We start from the raw sequence: 16,630 nt of genomic DNA on the forward strand, positions 1-16,630 counted from the left end.
CCATATTTGATTGATCATCAAGTGCATTTTGTGGAAAGATTAAGTTTGAATTTGGAGGAGGTGTTGGATTTGGATTTAAAGGAGAACTTGGATTAGGATTTTTAGAAGAACTTGGATTAGAGTTTGGAGAAGAACTTGGGTAACTGTTTTTAGGAGAGCTTGGATAAGAGTTTGGGGGAGAGTTTGGATTAGAGTTTATGGAACTAGGGTTAAGGTTTGTTGTAGAGCTTGGATTATTGTTTATAGGAGAGATAGGGGCAGGGTATGTAGAAGAACCTGGATTAGGGTATGTAGGAAAACTTGGATTGGAGTTTATAGGAGAGTTTGGATTAGCATTTGGTGGAAAGCTTGGATTGGCATTCGGAGGAAAGCTTGGATTGGCATTGGGAGGAAAGCTTGGATTAGCATTTGGAGGAAAGCTCGGATTGGCATTTGGAGGAAAGCTCGGATTGGCATTTGGAGGAAAGCTTGGATTAGCACTTGGAGGATAGCTTGGATTAGCACTTGAAGAAGAGCTTGGATTAGCATTTGGAGGAGAGCTTGGAATACCATTGTTAATCAAACCATCTAAGTTCATACAGGTTTCTTTAGAATCAAAATTACCTTTAAGAACATTTTCTTTGTACTGTCCTAAAACATTTCCAGCAAGCTTATATCTTCCAACCACATAAGTACAAATCATTCCCTCTTTATTCAATACTGATTTACCAATACCTAGCTGAGTGCTTGTTTTCCATACAACCTATATATGCAATAACAACATATATATGCAATAACAAATCAATATAAAAATGATTAATTGAATACATTTATATTCAAAACTAAATTTATTTATTAGATATATACTTTTTGTAAATATAGTTTTATTATGAATTGCTTATTAAATTTTGACTAATTAATAGAACATAAAATAAAAATAAAAAAACACTTAACTCTGTCAATCTAACAATGCATAGTTGCAATGGAGCAAAAATTTAGGTAAGATTGCATTTTTATAACTTACTAAATCAATATAATTATGTGTTTAATAAGTTTTAAATCAAAATAATGAATATGTCTTTATTGTCCTCTGGAGAATACATACTTTTTATTATTACAAGAAATTAATACAAAAAGGTACTGCTAACAATTATCTTAATATTGATATTCTTATATTGATGAATGGTAACACTCTAACAGAATCCTCTACTTTCCATTTTCTCGGATTATCAATATTATTAAACCTTACTTGAAACTTTCTTATATTAGGCAAAAAAAAAACTTTTAATCTTTTTATACCTTAACTCTGAAACACAAAACTTTAAACATTTAAAACACATACCTTAAACACCTGAAACACACACCTTAAACATCTGAAACACACACCGTAAACGCCTGAAACACAAACCTTAAATATCTGAAACAAAAACCTTAAACATCTGAAACACACACCTTAAATATCTGAAACACAAACCATTATAAACAAAGCTGCTGTACAAAGAAACAAGTTAAGTGCAATAATGCCAAAGGGAATACACCATAAAATATTGTAATTTATATTAAACTGCCTAATAAAAAAAAACCACTAAAAGAAAAATTTACTTGAGTAAAGTGCCCAGTTGCTGACGAAATTGCACTTTCACTACTTTGATCAAAATTATAACCAGGGTTACAAACTTCAGAATACCTAAAAATTACATTATTTAACACAAAACAAATTAGCAACAAGTTATTAAAGTATAACATACATTGCTTTTTTACAAACTATAAAAAAAGAATTTTTGAAAATCTTTATATATGTATATGTATGAATATATATATATATATATATATATAAATATTCATATATATATTCATATATATATATGTATATGTATGAATATATATATATATATATATATATATATATATATATATATATATATATATATATATATATGTATATATATATATTAGCTATACATTTGTCAACTTTTTTTGATTATTTATTTCATACAGCTATTTCAGAAAAGAATAAAATAACCAAGAATAGTGAAAAAGAAGATTGCTGCCCTAACCCAAACCCTTAATCTAATAAACATATATATATATCACTATAGTAGATATATATATATATATATATATATATATATATATATATATATATATATATATATATATATATATATATATATATATATATATATATGACAGTTTGGTATTTATTAATTTTATTTTTAATCATTTTTTAGCAAACTTTTTTTATGTATAATTTTTTTAAATTATTTTATTTTTATTACTACATAAGTATACTTGTCTAAAATCAGAGCTAAATAACCAATAATAAACTCAATTGTAACAAAACAAAAAAACACATGCAAAATTTCAATTTTTGTTACAAGTACTGACCACATTTTAACAGCTTCAGCTGCAGTCATTTCAACTGAATTGCAACCATATGCTAAATTTTCTCCTTCATCTAAGAGATCGGAAGAATGTTTTAGTGATTGAATAGTTGCTAGGTATTTTGCATAATTCTCGGCTTCATCAGACATTCTCTTACTAAGTGCCATCAATGGAACACCATGAATTTTGCGGAATATATTATGCACATTAAGGCCTATTTGACAGAAAGATGTTTGATCACCATTTGTACTTGGAGCAGCAGCTGACGAATCTAAGTTATTTGGAGCACTTGGTGAACCCTCTGTTTCACTCTGTTGTGATGCACTGCTAAGTATATTATTTAAACTATCACAAGTCTGTGTTTTATCAAAAGATCCTTTTAAAACATTGTTTGTAAACTGAGAAAGCATGTTACCAGCTGGTTTGTATCTACCAACAATGTATGTGCAAAACATCCCACCCTTCTTTGATGTTGCTTTGCCCATACCAAGTTCTGTACTAGCTTTCCATACAACCTAAGTTTGATAATTTATACATATATATATATATATATATATATATATATATATATATATATATATATATATATATATATATATATATATATATATATATATATATATATATATATATATATATATTGTTTTATATTTTATATACTTTTAATACTAAAAAACTTTCTTTAAATTATATTTATAAAAAATTTTGTAACATATAATTGTATAATTTTGTACTTAATACTTTGCAACAGATATATAAAATTAACATAATAAGCAAAGAATTAACATATATAAAATACGATTTTTGTCTATTACCATTAGTAATGAAAATTCGGGGAATTTTTAGAGTATTATTTTGAGAAATTTTGGAAATTTTAAAATAGTTGTTAAAAAAAAAAAACTGTTTACCATGATTTTTTTTTTTTTTTAATGAAGAATGTATATATTAATCAATCAATTTATTTCAGAAAAAATATTCCTAAATATCTAGGTATTGACTAAAACAGGGACAAACCCAGACCTGTTTTGGTACTGCTGGAGCTGGCGCTCAAAAAAAAGTGCCCAAAAAATATTTATTGTTAGTTTTCTTTTGTTTTTTTTTTGTATTAAAAATAGGAAAAAAAGTTTTGATTTTAAGTGCAGCAGTAAACAACTAATTTTTAGTTTATTTTAGCAAGATCATTTCTTTTTCAAGACAATAAAATAGACTAAGAAGTAATTATGTGCAGTAGCTTGTTTAATGTTTATAATGGTGATTTGGTTACTTAGCGTGGTTACTTATGGTAGTTGGTTACTAAGTGAACACTTAACTTGGTTACTAAGCTAACATTTAACTTGGTTACTAAGTGAACATTTAACTTGGTTACTAAGCGAACATTTAACTTGGTTACTAAGTGAACATTTAACTTGGTTACTAAGCTAAAATTTAACTTGGTTACTAAGCAAACATTAACTTGGTTACTAAGCGAACATTTAACTTGGTTACTAAGCAAACATTAGATTTTAAAAAAAAAACTTAAACTTATTAAAAAACTCAGTTTAAAGAATAAAAATAAAATTTAAAGATAATAAAATTTAAAGATAATGGAATGTATAAAAAATTGTTTAGATAGAACAACTTTAAAGTATTTATTTGGAGTAATGTTAGTTTTTTCTTGTTGGCAATTAAGAGTTAACTGTTTATCATAATAATTGAACAAAAGTAAAAAATTTTTAGTCTTAATATCAGTATAGTAGTTATGCAAATTTAATTTTTGAGGAACTTCTGATCGTTATTTGCTCATTATTTTATTTTACATTAGAAAAACGAAAAAAAAAACCCCGAAAACTTCAGAAAGTTTTGTTTCTTTTCATATTCAAATGCGGTAATGGTGTAGTGGTAGAGCGCTTGCCTCAAAAGCTAGAAGTTCCGAGTTTCATCCCCACCATGTCCCTAGTAGTATCACGCTCAACATGTTTCTCCGCGCAGCGACCTTATTTTTCAAGGTTTGTGTTTCAGAGTTATAGAGTTGAGAGAGGGTTGTAACCACAAAAAAAGCTTCTTCAACTGTAATGGCTTTCTCGGCATTGGGGAGGTAAATAATTTAAAATATATATATTCTTTTCAACTTTATTAATAATAAAAATAACAATTACAATAACTTAATAAAAGTTTTATTAAATTATAGTGATTTTTAAACTTTAATGTCTTTAATTTTTAAAAAATCTATAGTTAATGTAAATTATTTAATGTATGCAATTTTTAATCATTAACTTTACCATAACTACCTCCCCCATTTAAAGGACCCCTAAAAGCACTGTGAAAATTATTAACCTTAAGTAAAAGTTAAATGAACAGAATTGTTAATATTTAAATCAAAATAAAAGTTAAATTAATACATCGATTTAAGGTGTATATAATTAATAAATACATCTATTTAAATACCTATTTGAATAGTTATTGTCTACAGAGGTCTATCTAAAATAACAATAAAACTATATTTTTAAAGCTACAGTGTCAAAGTTTATTTTCCGCATTTTCTATTATTAAATTTTATTTGAACAATAGAAACTATTAGAGCATAAATAAATTGTATGAGCAATTGTATTTAATAAAATACTTCCTAAATAAAAACTAAAAAATTTTATCATTTAAATAATAATACTATTTTATTTTTTTACAAATTTTATTTAAGGATTTAGAGATTATGTAATAGAACTAAACTTGCCAAAAAAAAAAATACATGCCTTGTTAAGAAGCGCTATGCAGCTTGCTTTTTTCGTAAATGTCGAAAGTGTTTAGTTGAGCGAAAACTTTTAATTTTTAAACTTTTAAGTAAAATGTAAATGTTGAAACAGTTTCAGTTAATCAAAAACTTTTTTCTAAATATTTTAACTTCCTTTTAAATTCATTTATGTGACATTTATTCAGAAAATATTAGGTCGAAAAAAAAAAGCATTTAACCACAACTAACAATTTTTTAAAGAAGCAAATTGTTTTATAAAAAAAAATTAATTTTAAAAGACTAAATTAAATATTTAAATTATAATATTTTAAAAATTTTAATTTAGTTTTGAAGGAATGTAAAATAGTAAAACGTTGAATGTAAAACTTAGTTTCAAATGAATGTAAAATAGTTTTGCAATTTTTATTAAAGAAGTTCTTTTCTAATCGCCTGCTAACTAATTTCAAAAATATAAGTCTCTCCATCATTGATTATAATAGATTTTTATAAGCGAAAGGAAACTAAAAACTTTTTTTTCTTATAAAAAGAGAGAAGTGCTTTTGTTTAAGAGAATTCTTTTCACAAATGTATTTTTTGTTTCTTATTAACTCAATATCGTGTTAAGATCTTTTGAGGTAATACATTTATGAACATAAATTACGTTTACAAATATCTTATTGGTAATTGATTAAATCTATCTATTGTTTATAATCTTTATTAAAAATACTACATTAAATATGTAAAAATTAAAATAAATAAATTCTGATAAACAAATAAAAGATTATGTTAAGTATAAGATTATTTTAAGAAATATATTATAAAGAAATATAATCTTTTTCAAATATTAAATTAAGATTCTATTAAAAATTTTTCTTAAATTAATTTAAATAATTTTTATCGCAGTTTAAAATTATCTTTAATTACAACACGATACTTTAAAATACTTTCAAATATAAATAAGCAATCATAAGCTTCTTTAACAGATTTTAATAATTACAGCACATCAGAAGGGTTTTAAAATATTTGTTTATTGTTTTTTATTAGAAGGCATATTTTTTTGATAAAATAAGCGCTTAATTCAAGTGAAAAACCCAATTGTGTATATATACTGGAATATGCTTGAAAGTAGAAAAATGAATGTTATCAATAGTTTACAATATTACTTTTATTTATGCAAATTAATTCTAGCCCATACCCCTATAATGAAAAATAACTAGAATATGCAAGAAATCCGCTGAATGCGAAAATTTTTTATAAAAAAGCAACAGGCAACTCAAAAAGTCAGTGGGGACCAAAATTAACAAAGTGGTTACTTTCAGTCACTCTTCTGGCAACCGACCAAAAGTCCAAGTGTACACCCCTGGTCTATATAATATATTATGTATATAGACAATATCTATTTGAGTACAAGGCGCAAGTATTTAGTAAGCAAAATTACTACAATTTTAATTTCGCAAATACTACGCTATTTGTAAATATTGATTAAAAATTGTTTTAAGTATTTTTAACATTTAATAAATACTAAAATTAAAATTACTAAATATAGTTACAAAATGTTTAAAGTACTTTAAACTATATTTAATAAATGTTTACAAACAGCGTAGCATTTGCAACTTGAGCGTTTATTAAAATCTTAAATAGAATAGTTTTTCTTAGAGTAACAAAGTACCATACACCACTGCTAAATTCAAAGAAATGTTTTGAGATGCTATTTTAAATAAAGGTGAGCACAAAGCGATTTTTAAAAATCATTTTTGTAGCGCTGGTTTTATTTAGAGGAAAATGGGAGGTTACCTCAAGAACAAAAGAAAAATCTCAAATAAACTCTGCATTCGCCACTGTAAAACTATTAGCAATTGTGCAAAACTTTTAATTATTAAACATCTAATGATCATAAGAATAATTACAACAATAATTATATGTTATTAATAACAAAATAACAATAAAATTTATGATGAGGATGATAATGATGATGATGATGATCATATGGATATTCGGTATAGCAACGCAAAATTTGCATTACCGAACATTTTTGTTCGCTAATGCAACCTGACGCGGCCTATGTTCGTTTTTGTAACAATTTTGTTCGTTATTGTAACTTGTTGTTCGTTATTGCAACTCCGGGAACGCACGTTAAAGCCTTATAAGTTTTTTGTTTTTTAAGAATTTATTTGATCGTAATCCGGCAATAGATTCGTTCAATCGCCATTAAATACTAAATAAAATATTATATACATACATAAAATATTTTATACATATATATATATATATATATATATATATATATATAATATATATATATATATATATATTAATTAAAATGAAACATCTGGTATAGTATGTAAACTTATCCTCTTTCTATAATAATTTACAATATTTCTAAGGGTTATATATACCCTCGTTATTCAAGTATTACTTGAATAACAAGGGTATATATAACCTCTAGAAATATTGTAAATTATTATAGAAAGAGGATAAGTTTACATACTATACCAGATGTTTCATTTTAATTAAATTTTATAATGCTTATCTAAGATGTTAACTTTTAAAATATATATATATATATATTTAAAAGATTTTAAAATGTATTATACAAGTAGAGTGCTCAATGTTCTTAAAAGAACAGAGCAATTATAAATTAGTAGAAAATCACTTAACAAAAGTTTATCTCACTTAACACTGTGTTTCATCAATAAAGATTCATCATGAAATCATCATTTCTGATGAGTCTTTATTGATGAAACACAGTGGTTAATTTGATAATCACTTAACAAAAATTTATCATTGAGATAAATTTTTGTTAAGTGATTTTCTACTAATTTATATTTGCTCTGTTCTTTTAAGAACATTGAGCACTCTACTTATACTCTAAATATAAAGTTTTTGTTTTTCACTTTTTCTGTTTTCTGTTTAAAACAAAAGAAAAATTCAAACTTGTCAAATAATTCTTTCAAGGTAGTTCAAGTGATATCGAAGACTTGGATACATTTGTTACAACAGGTATACGATTTATTCATATTTGTATATAATTTTTGATACACGTATTTGTGAATATTATATGTTATAAATTATATATATATGTTAAAAATTATATATATTTTATAAATTTTGATACACATATTTGTATACAATTTTTGATGTGTAAATATATGAGAAATAAAAGTGTTGTTCAATAAATATAGTCTTAATAAGGCATTAAGCTTGAACTCATAAAATTGGCAGTCAAAATAAAACCAAATAGTAAAGATTTTACTAAATGATGACTTAATAATAGATTTTTTATTTTTTATCAGAATTTTTATGTTCGATAGATTCACAGGTGTAAGGTTGCAATACAATCTAATAACTTGCATGAAATTCTTTTTAAATTTCAAGTCTAGATGTGAGAGAAAGATCCCCGATACAGTCTACCTTATTTTGTGGTAATATATTTTTTATAACTGTTTGTAATAAAATAAGGAAATAATTAAATGTTTATAGGATTGAATCTGTTTACAAAGAAATGTATGATTGAAATAGCACTTCTCAGTTGCTATAATCTATTTATTCTGGTCAAGTAAGTATCTTACTTAAATTTATAATTCACAGATACATTTTTATATAATATACTATTGAGTTGGGATAGCTCAGTTGTATAGTGTGCTGCTATTATTGTGATCGGATAGCCTGTTGCAGCAGGACTGCAGATTCAAATCCCACCTTTGCCAGTTACTATTTAATTATGAAGGGAGTTTGTTTTGAACAAATTTGAAGGTCCTTAGAGTTCATTAAATACTGTGTTCTTAAAAATATATTTTAGCATTTTTTTATTTATTGGGAGTTGTTTAAACATCAGTTTGGAAACAAAATGACGTGTAATATTTTAATTTAAATAAAATCTTTTGCATTATTTTATTTTTGAGTATTCAATTTTCAATACATGAAGTCAAATAGTTTTGACTTCAAGTATTTAAAATCGACTTTTAGTCAAAGTAGATAACAACTTACTAAATGCTAAATCCTTAAATAGTATTTTTGTATTTGATGTTCAGTTATACAGTTACAGACATAACTGGTTTATTGTTGGTGGAGAAGATAAAAGTTTGTATTACATAAAAATATAGGAATTTACACTCTATTATTCCATTTGCTTTATTTTTGTTTTGTTTTTTTCTTGATTATTTAACATGTTTTTGCATTTCCGTTTATTTATTCAGAAAATCTTTGTAACAGAGATCTCCTTAGCCTAATGACAGAAGATCAATTGCATGATCTTTTTAAAGCTTTTGTTTTAGCTTTTAATAGTTTGAAGGTAATCATAATCTATAATATTAATCATATATTTATTTCTAATTATTTCATCTTAAAATCATCTATTTGGATAATATTCAACTTTCCAGTATTATTTTTGTTTTTTAAGAGATAATCTTTTTAGGATAGTGACTATGTATTTAAAATTCTAGTGCCAGAATCTATTGTATTTATTTTTGCTAAAGCTAGTAATGTGTCAAGAATAAAGGTAATCTAAAAGCTTTTGTTTTTCAAATTTTTTTTTCTAGTAAATAAATACTTAAATAATTAAATACTACTTATTTATATAATTAAATATTACTAATTTGTATTATTATATAAATAAGGGATTTTTTTAAATAACTTTAATTAATATCATAACTATTTTTAATCATATTTTTGCGTTTTCTCGATTTAGGCTGAAGTAGCTCTCTGTACTTACATTTCATAGGCAATACAAACTTTTATATTTTTATTTTATTTTTCTTTCAACTAATTTACCATTATTAGTTATTACTACACAGTTATTAATTTTTTTTAAGAGATAAAAAGCGTTTCTGCAGCTCACCAGAATCAACTTGTGGAACTGGTAAGACTGTAAGACTGGTATTCAATCAATATATATATTTTATTTAATGTTTATAGCAACAAGGTATAGAAATAAGTTATTTTTTATTATTATGAAATACCCAACCCTTGAAAATAAAAAAAACTGAAGTTGGCAAAAAATTGCAGACCTTGATATGTTTTAGGTCATCATCAGGTCAGCAAAAACATTTATTGACTAGTTCCATCATAAAAAGTAGAAACCAAAAATGTTCGGAAATATTTAGCAACCTCAAACGCTAAGTTCGGCAGTTAGGTTTGCATTGCCAAATGCCGACCCTAATTCCGAGGGCTGTACAGCAATACTCTCAAAATTTAAAAAATGTAAAAGAAGTGAAATATTTAGCTTTAATGTAATAGGAATAACGTTTTTATCTTTTTTTTTTATCTTTTAGATGTAGATTTTTCAGTATCAATTTATTCAGAAAATCAATGTGAGAATTTTAAAGTCAAATTTATTAAAGCAATTCAATAAAATAGTTTTGATATTAAATAATAAATTGTAAAATGTTTGTTCTTTAAAGTTGAAAAATAAATGTTTATTATATATATATATATATATATATATATATATATATATATATATATATATATATATATATATATATATATATATATATATATTTTCAGAAATCCTTTAAAGATATTGGCAAATCAATTTCATCTATAAGTACTAAGGATTTAAAAACAGATCCGACTATAATCATTGATGTACCACTTGTATGTTCAGCAAGTGTGAGTTGGGTGTATATATATATATATATATATATATATATATATATATATATATATATATATATATATATATATATATATATATATATATATATACATTAATTTTTTATGTTTTATTTATATTTTCAATATCGAAACCAATGTAGAAGATTGAAAAAGCTAAACTGACTTAGCCGATATGATTAGTGGCAGAAATGGTTACGTTAACGTTCTTGATGTTTGCAGAAAATGTTGTATTCAATTTATTTTAATTTTAGAAATACATTATTATTGATAAAACCTATAAATTATTCAATTTCGTTTTTATAATTGAAATAAAACTTGATATTTAAATTTCTGATGAAATATTTCGACATCGTTACATCATAGAAATATAGCTTACAATATACTATTGGAAAAAAAAAATACTGAAACATTTAGAAAATAATAAAATAATCAAACAAATAAATACTGAAACATTTAGAGAAATTAAATTTGGGCTCCTCATATTAGGTTCAACATTTTCCTTAAGTTGGTGAAAATGAATGTAAAATATAATTTTTTTTAATTGATGCATTAACTACAAAAAGTGCTTCAATATAAATACAAGGTAAAATGCGAATTTGAATTGCGTACCTTTATTCTATAGGTATTTCATGTTTCTATAGGTATTTCATGCAACAGCTTTTTTAGCCATTTTTAAACAATAATAATGACTATAAACATGACTACGCTGCTCCAACCAAAACCCTCAGTCGATGTATTTACATTTATTGCACGCTCTCTCTAATAGTCAGTAAATGCATTTACACTTAATAACATACATTACTAATATATTCATATTTATTTGTATTTAAATTAATAATATAATCATAGTCCTTAAAATATGATAATTTGGTTTGCACAAAAGTTCGCATTTCACTAGTGTGTACTTTGCATTTTGCCGATTTCCTTATATTCAACAAATATTAAAGAGATATAGGGAAGCACTTGCACCCTTGATCCGTAAGCACCTTTGATCCTAAAGCGTTATCTCCATTCCTGCAAAACCTTTTAAAGAGGGCTGATAGCCAGCGTCGAATAATTATTTTACAATGGAAACCTTACTTGCCTAAGTTGCAAATCGAGCTTTATTATTATTAATGATTTAGATATTACTAAAATTAGTATTATGCTATTCTATTCATTATAGTAATTGTGTTTCTGAAATTTCAAATAAAAATAAAATGCAAATCCTGAAAATGATTATTTTTTAAAAAGATAATATTTTTCAGTTTCTTGATTTTAATTCGGGGCGGGATTTATCATTCACTAACAAAGGCAGAGGCTGATCATGCCTTTTTTTTATGTTTGAGATAACTTTTAGACATGGAGTAAACTCCAAACATTTTTATGGTTATACTTACATTAAATAACGATGCTTTGCAAATACTAAAATAAAAATAAATATTATACCCAAATAAATTTAGTCCCCCTACCCCATATGTTAGGGCAATTAGTTTGCAAAATATTTTTTATACTATTCTAAACTAATTTCAAATTTAACAAATAATTTGAAATTTCATGAAATAATCTTTTAGCGTTCAAAAATTATAGCGAGATAAATATTGTAACCCTCTCAAATTGAGGGGGATTCAAACTTTTTATGGACATAATTTTTAAACGCTAAGAGATTATTGCATATAACTTAAAATTGATTGATGAATATGTTTTTAGTTAACAATAGAAAAAAAATATTTTGGTAATTTGTTACCTTCACATTTGAGGTAAGGGGAGGGGTGTTTTTTGGAGGCATTTTTTTATCGGGCTCTAATACTAATAAAAGGTGCTGTAACGACTATTGTCGCGAGGCATAAAATTTAAAATTTATACTTTAACAGCCGTTAACAAATGTTTATCTAGTCTACCTTTCAAAGAATTTATTGTCATTGCAGAAACCACTTTTTCAGGTAAAGCATTCCAATGAGGTATCACTCTGTTCGTAAAAAAATTGTGTCTAATGGTTGCTTTTGGAAATTCTCTTTCAAATTTCATTGAATGACCTCTTAGACTTTGGGAAGAAGCTTTATAAAGCTCTTTACACCACAATATCTTATCAATACCAGTTTTTATTTTGAAAAACTTAATAAGATCATCTTTTGTATGTCTTGTTTCCAGAGTTGTGAGACACAACTTTGTCAATTTTTCAGTATATCTTTTAGTATATGTTTTATGTATATATTTAGTATGTATATTTTTAGTATTTATATGTATATTTTTATATGTATATTTTTAGTATATGTTTTCAGTATATGTTTTAGTTCAGGTGCTACCTTTGTTGCTCGTCTTTGAATTTTTCTAGGTCATTGATATCGTTTTTATTACCTGGACTCCACACTGGAACTGCGAATTCTAAGTGTGGTCTAACCAGCGATGTGCATAATTGCCTTACCGATTCAATGTTAAGATAAGTAAAGCTTTTTCTTATTAAACATAAGGTTCTTTGTGCTTTACTTGTAGCTGCTTGAACCTGATGATTCCATTTCATATTGGATGAAACTATTACACCTAAGTCTAATTATTTTGTTGTCATTTTTAAAATAAAACTTTGATCGTTGTGTTTCATAGTGTAATTATAGTTATTATTTTTTCTTCCAATGTGCATAACATTGCATTTGCTTATGTTAAAATCCAATAACCATACATTTGACCATTCAGTTAACAAACCAATTTTGCATATTAATTAGATCATTATGTTCTTTTATAACAGATATGATTTTAGTATCATCAGCGTATAATTTTGTAATTGAAGAGATACATTGGGGAAGATCATTGATATGTAACAGAAAGAGAAGAGGACCCAATACAGAACCCTGTGGCACACTGCTATAAATCTCTCACCAATCTGATACAGCTTCACTCATTACCACTCTTTGCTTTCTGTTTTTTTTTAAAAAATCAATCCAATTTAAAATATTGCCTTTTATTCCATAGTTAGAAATTTTATATATAAGTCGATGGTGGGGCACCTTATCAAACGCTTTTGCAAAATCTAGGAATAATATATCAACTGGATAATCATCTTCAATTTCAGTTGTAATAATATCGAAAGTTTCTAAAAGGTTTGTTAGGCATCCTTTATTTTGTACAAATCCATGTTGTTGAGGCTTTAACAGATTGTTTTCTGTTATATAAATTATCAGCTTTTTTCTAATTATTTTCAATATTATCTTACATTGTATCGATATTAAAGAGATAGGTCTGTAGTTGAGCGGATCTTCCTTGTCTCCTTTTTTAAAAAGTGATGCAATGTTTGCAGATTTCTATAGTTCTGGCATCTCTCCTGAATGAATCGATATCTTGAGTATTAATGACAAAGTTTGAATAATCCTTCTGCACAATGCTTTAGCACATAGGGACTGATGTTATCACAACCAAGTGACTTGTTTCATTAAGTTCTAATAAATAATTATGTACAATATCTTCTTTTAGTTCTTGGTCCCAGTCACATTCAAATAATTGCATTGTTTTATTGATGAAATGTGGTAGATCTTGATTTTCTTTGACAAATACTGATTGGAAACTACAATTTAGTTTATTAGCAATGACTTTTTTATCTGTTATTACTTTATTGTCACTAGTTTTAAGTGCTAGTAGTTTTGTATGTGTTTAATTTTTTTGTGCATATGCATAGAAGAGTTTTGGGTTATGTTTTACATCTTTTGCTAAGTTTATTTCATGATCAAGAGGAGATTTTTTAATTTGCTTTTTAATCATTTTATTAACTAGTTTGTATTCATTATTTAGGTTTGTATTTTTGAAGTTTGTAGCACGCACTCTGCACCATAGGTTACGTTTTTTTCTAATTAGATTCTTGATTTTTATGTTGATGCATGGTTTTTGGATAGAACTAGTGGGTTTGAAGTGGTGAGGAATATATTGTTTGCAAGCTTTTTCATAAATTTTTAAAAAGTATTTATAACATTGGCTTGTATATATTTTATCAAATATTTCATCCCAATTCACTTTGTAAAACATGATATTCATTTCTTAGTATTTTCCTTTTCGAAAAATAAATCTCTTATTGTTGAACTTTTTTTCACATGAATTGAGTATGTTAGTTTTCCATTTTAAGATGTAATGTCTTTTAGTAATTTGACCATCGCAATTTTATTACATAGTAATTTAATCATCGCAATTTTTTGCAAAGCATCTTTAATTGACGTAAGTATAAACAAATAAATGTTTGGAGTTCCATGTATGGAAGTTATCTCTCTAACAAAAAAAACGCTGGTTCAGCCCTTGCAGCAAGGGAGGGTCTGAGAGCTAAAAAATAACTAAAAAGCTAATTGAAATTAAGACTTTGTTATAGTTAAGATAAATTAATAACCTTTACACAATAGTCTAGTTATTAAGTTCTGCACTATATTATATTGATTTATAAATAAATATCTTAATACTCGCCTTTGAAAAATATATAGCTTATCCCCAAGAGGTGTGCGTGGGGTGACGTTGGGGATGGGGCTTATTACCTTGATTCTCACCCTCAACGCGCTCTTGATTGAAATCAAACTCAAATCATAAAAGTAAGAAAGTAAAATGCTTTAAACTTTATTTTTCTTATTTAAAACTAGTATTAAGAGGCATGTATGTATGTAAGAATACGAAATGATCATTGTAAACTTATTTACATTTATTATAAAGTTAAAATTGCTAAATTTGTTTATTTTGGAAAAATGCCCACAGAAGGATTTTTAAAAAACGTGTTGGTTTGGTATAGATACTAGTGTAATAAACTATTTTTATTTATTTGAGATTTAGTTTTTGAAAAAAAAGTATAAACAATTGTAAAATGTAAAAAAATATTTTAATTTCTTCTGTTTTTATTTTTCCATTAGTCAATTTCTTTTACCCAAAAAAACACATTCCGCGGAGCATTCCTGCTTTTTTACGATGGAGTTTAGATTTTATAAAAGGAGTTTGATTAAAGAAAAAAAAAGGAATTAAACCTAAACAATAAATTAGAAATAACGAACCTTTTCTATTCGTCCATTTTCAAAAAATAAGTGAGTTCGGTAATGCAACCTGGATAGTTTCGGTATTGCAACAATTACTGTTTAAAACCCTAATTCCCCGCAAAAAAAATAATGTCAAAAGCAAAGTAAATGTTTTTTAGACATTCGACATGATATATATTACATCCATCAAGAAAAATAATTTTAAAAAAGTTTTTAAAAAAATTTTATGCAACGTTTTTTTTCAAAATCAAAGTAGGAGATTGCACATTAATATATTATAGAAAGTTTACTTGAACTCAGAAACTTAAAATCGCCATGATGATATGAAAAACCTCAAAGTTTAGGTAAGTGGATTTTTTTCGTTTATAGCTTGATTTAAAGGGAATGAATAAAAAAGACATATCCGAATCATTTTTTGATGATCCCCATGCCTAAATCCTCTTTTTTAGATTTTTCGGTAATGCAACGCCTTTTTCGTTATGGGTCTTACCTGTAAGGTTTTTTTCTCAAAAATTTTTTTCGTAACTAACATATCTTAAAAATTTATATCTTTCTGATAAAAATAAAAAAAAATAAAAATTTTAAATCGCAAGCGATGCGGGTAAATTCTAAAATCCTGTGTGCCGATGACAGCGTTACAATAGCGAACACAGAACCACATACTGATGATGATGATGATGATGATGATGATGATGATGATGATGATGATGATGATGATGATGATGATGATGATGATGATGATGATGATGATGACAATGAAACAAATATAAATAACAATATTACCAGTTATTTTTTTATTTTATACAAAATAATAATTAGGTGTAGGTAAAATAATATTAATATATTGGTAGTTATTGGTATAATAATTTATATGTGCAATTATATAGTAATTTTAATGATTGCTATACAAATAATTTTAGTTGAACAGTTTGGCTTTGTATAAAATTACGTCACAATTTGTATTGGGAGTATGCAT

General features: G+C 25.6%; 1 protein-coding gene across 2 annotated transcripts in view; it reads right to left on the reverse strand.

Moving 5' to 3' along the window:
* LOC100206500 (uncharacterized) overlaps positions 1–16,630 on the reverse strand; it is a 90,403-nt gene that overhangs the window by 21,056 nt on the left and 52,717 nt on the right. The window contains exons 11-13 of one of the 2 annotated variants that reach the window (XM_065820237.1): positions 2,368–2,879; positions 1,582–1,666; positions 1–742 (exon numbers count right to left, since the gene is read on the reverse strand). The exon at positions 1–742 is cut by the window's left edge and continues 333 nt beyond it. In XM_065820237.1, the coding sequence (XP_065676309.1) occupies positions 1–742; positions 1,582–1,666; positions 2,368–2,879 (1,339 nt within the window). The remainder of the gene's footprint in view (positions 743–1,581; positions 1,667–2,367; positions 2,880–16,630) is intronic. The other variant, XM_065820238.1, reaches the window with a different exon arrangement.

The sequence above is a fragment of the Hydra vulgaris genome, chromosome 15 (genome assembly GCF_038396675.1).
Source record: "Hydra vulgaris chromosome 15, alternate assembly HydraT2T_AEP".
Classification (NCBI taxonomy): domain Eukaryota; kingdom Metazoa; phylum Cnidaria; class Hydrozoa; order Anthoathecata; family Hydridae; genus Hydra; species Hydra vulgaris.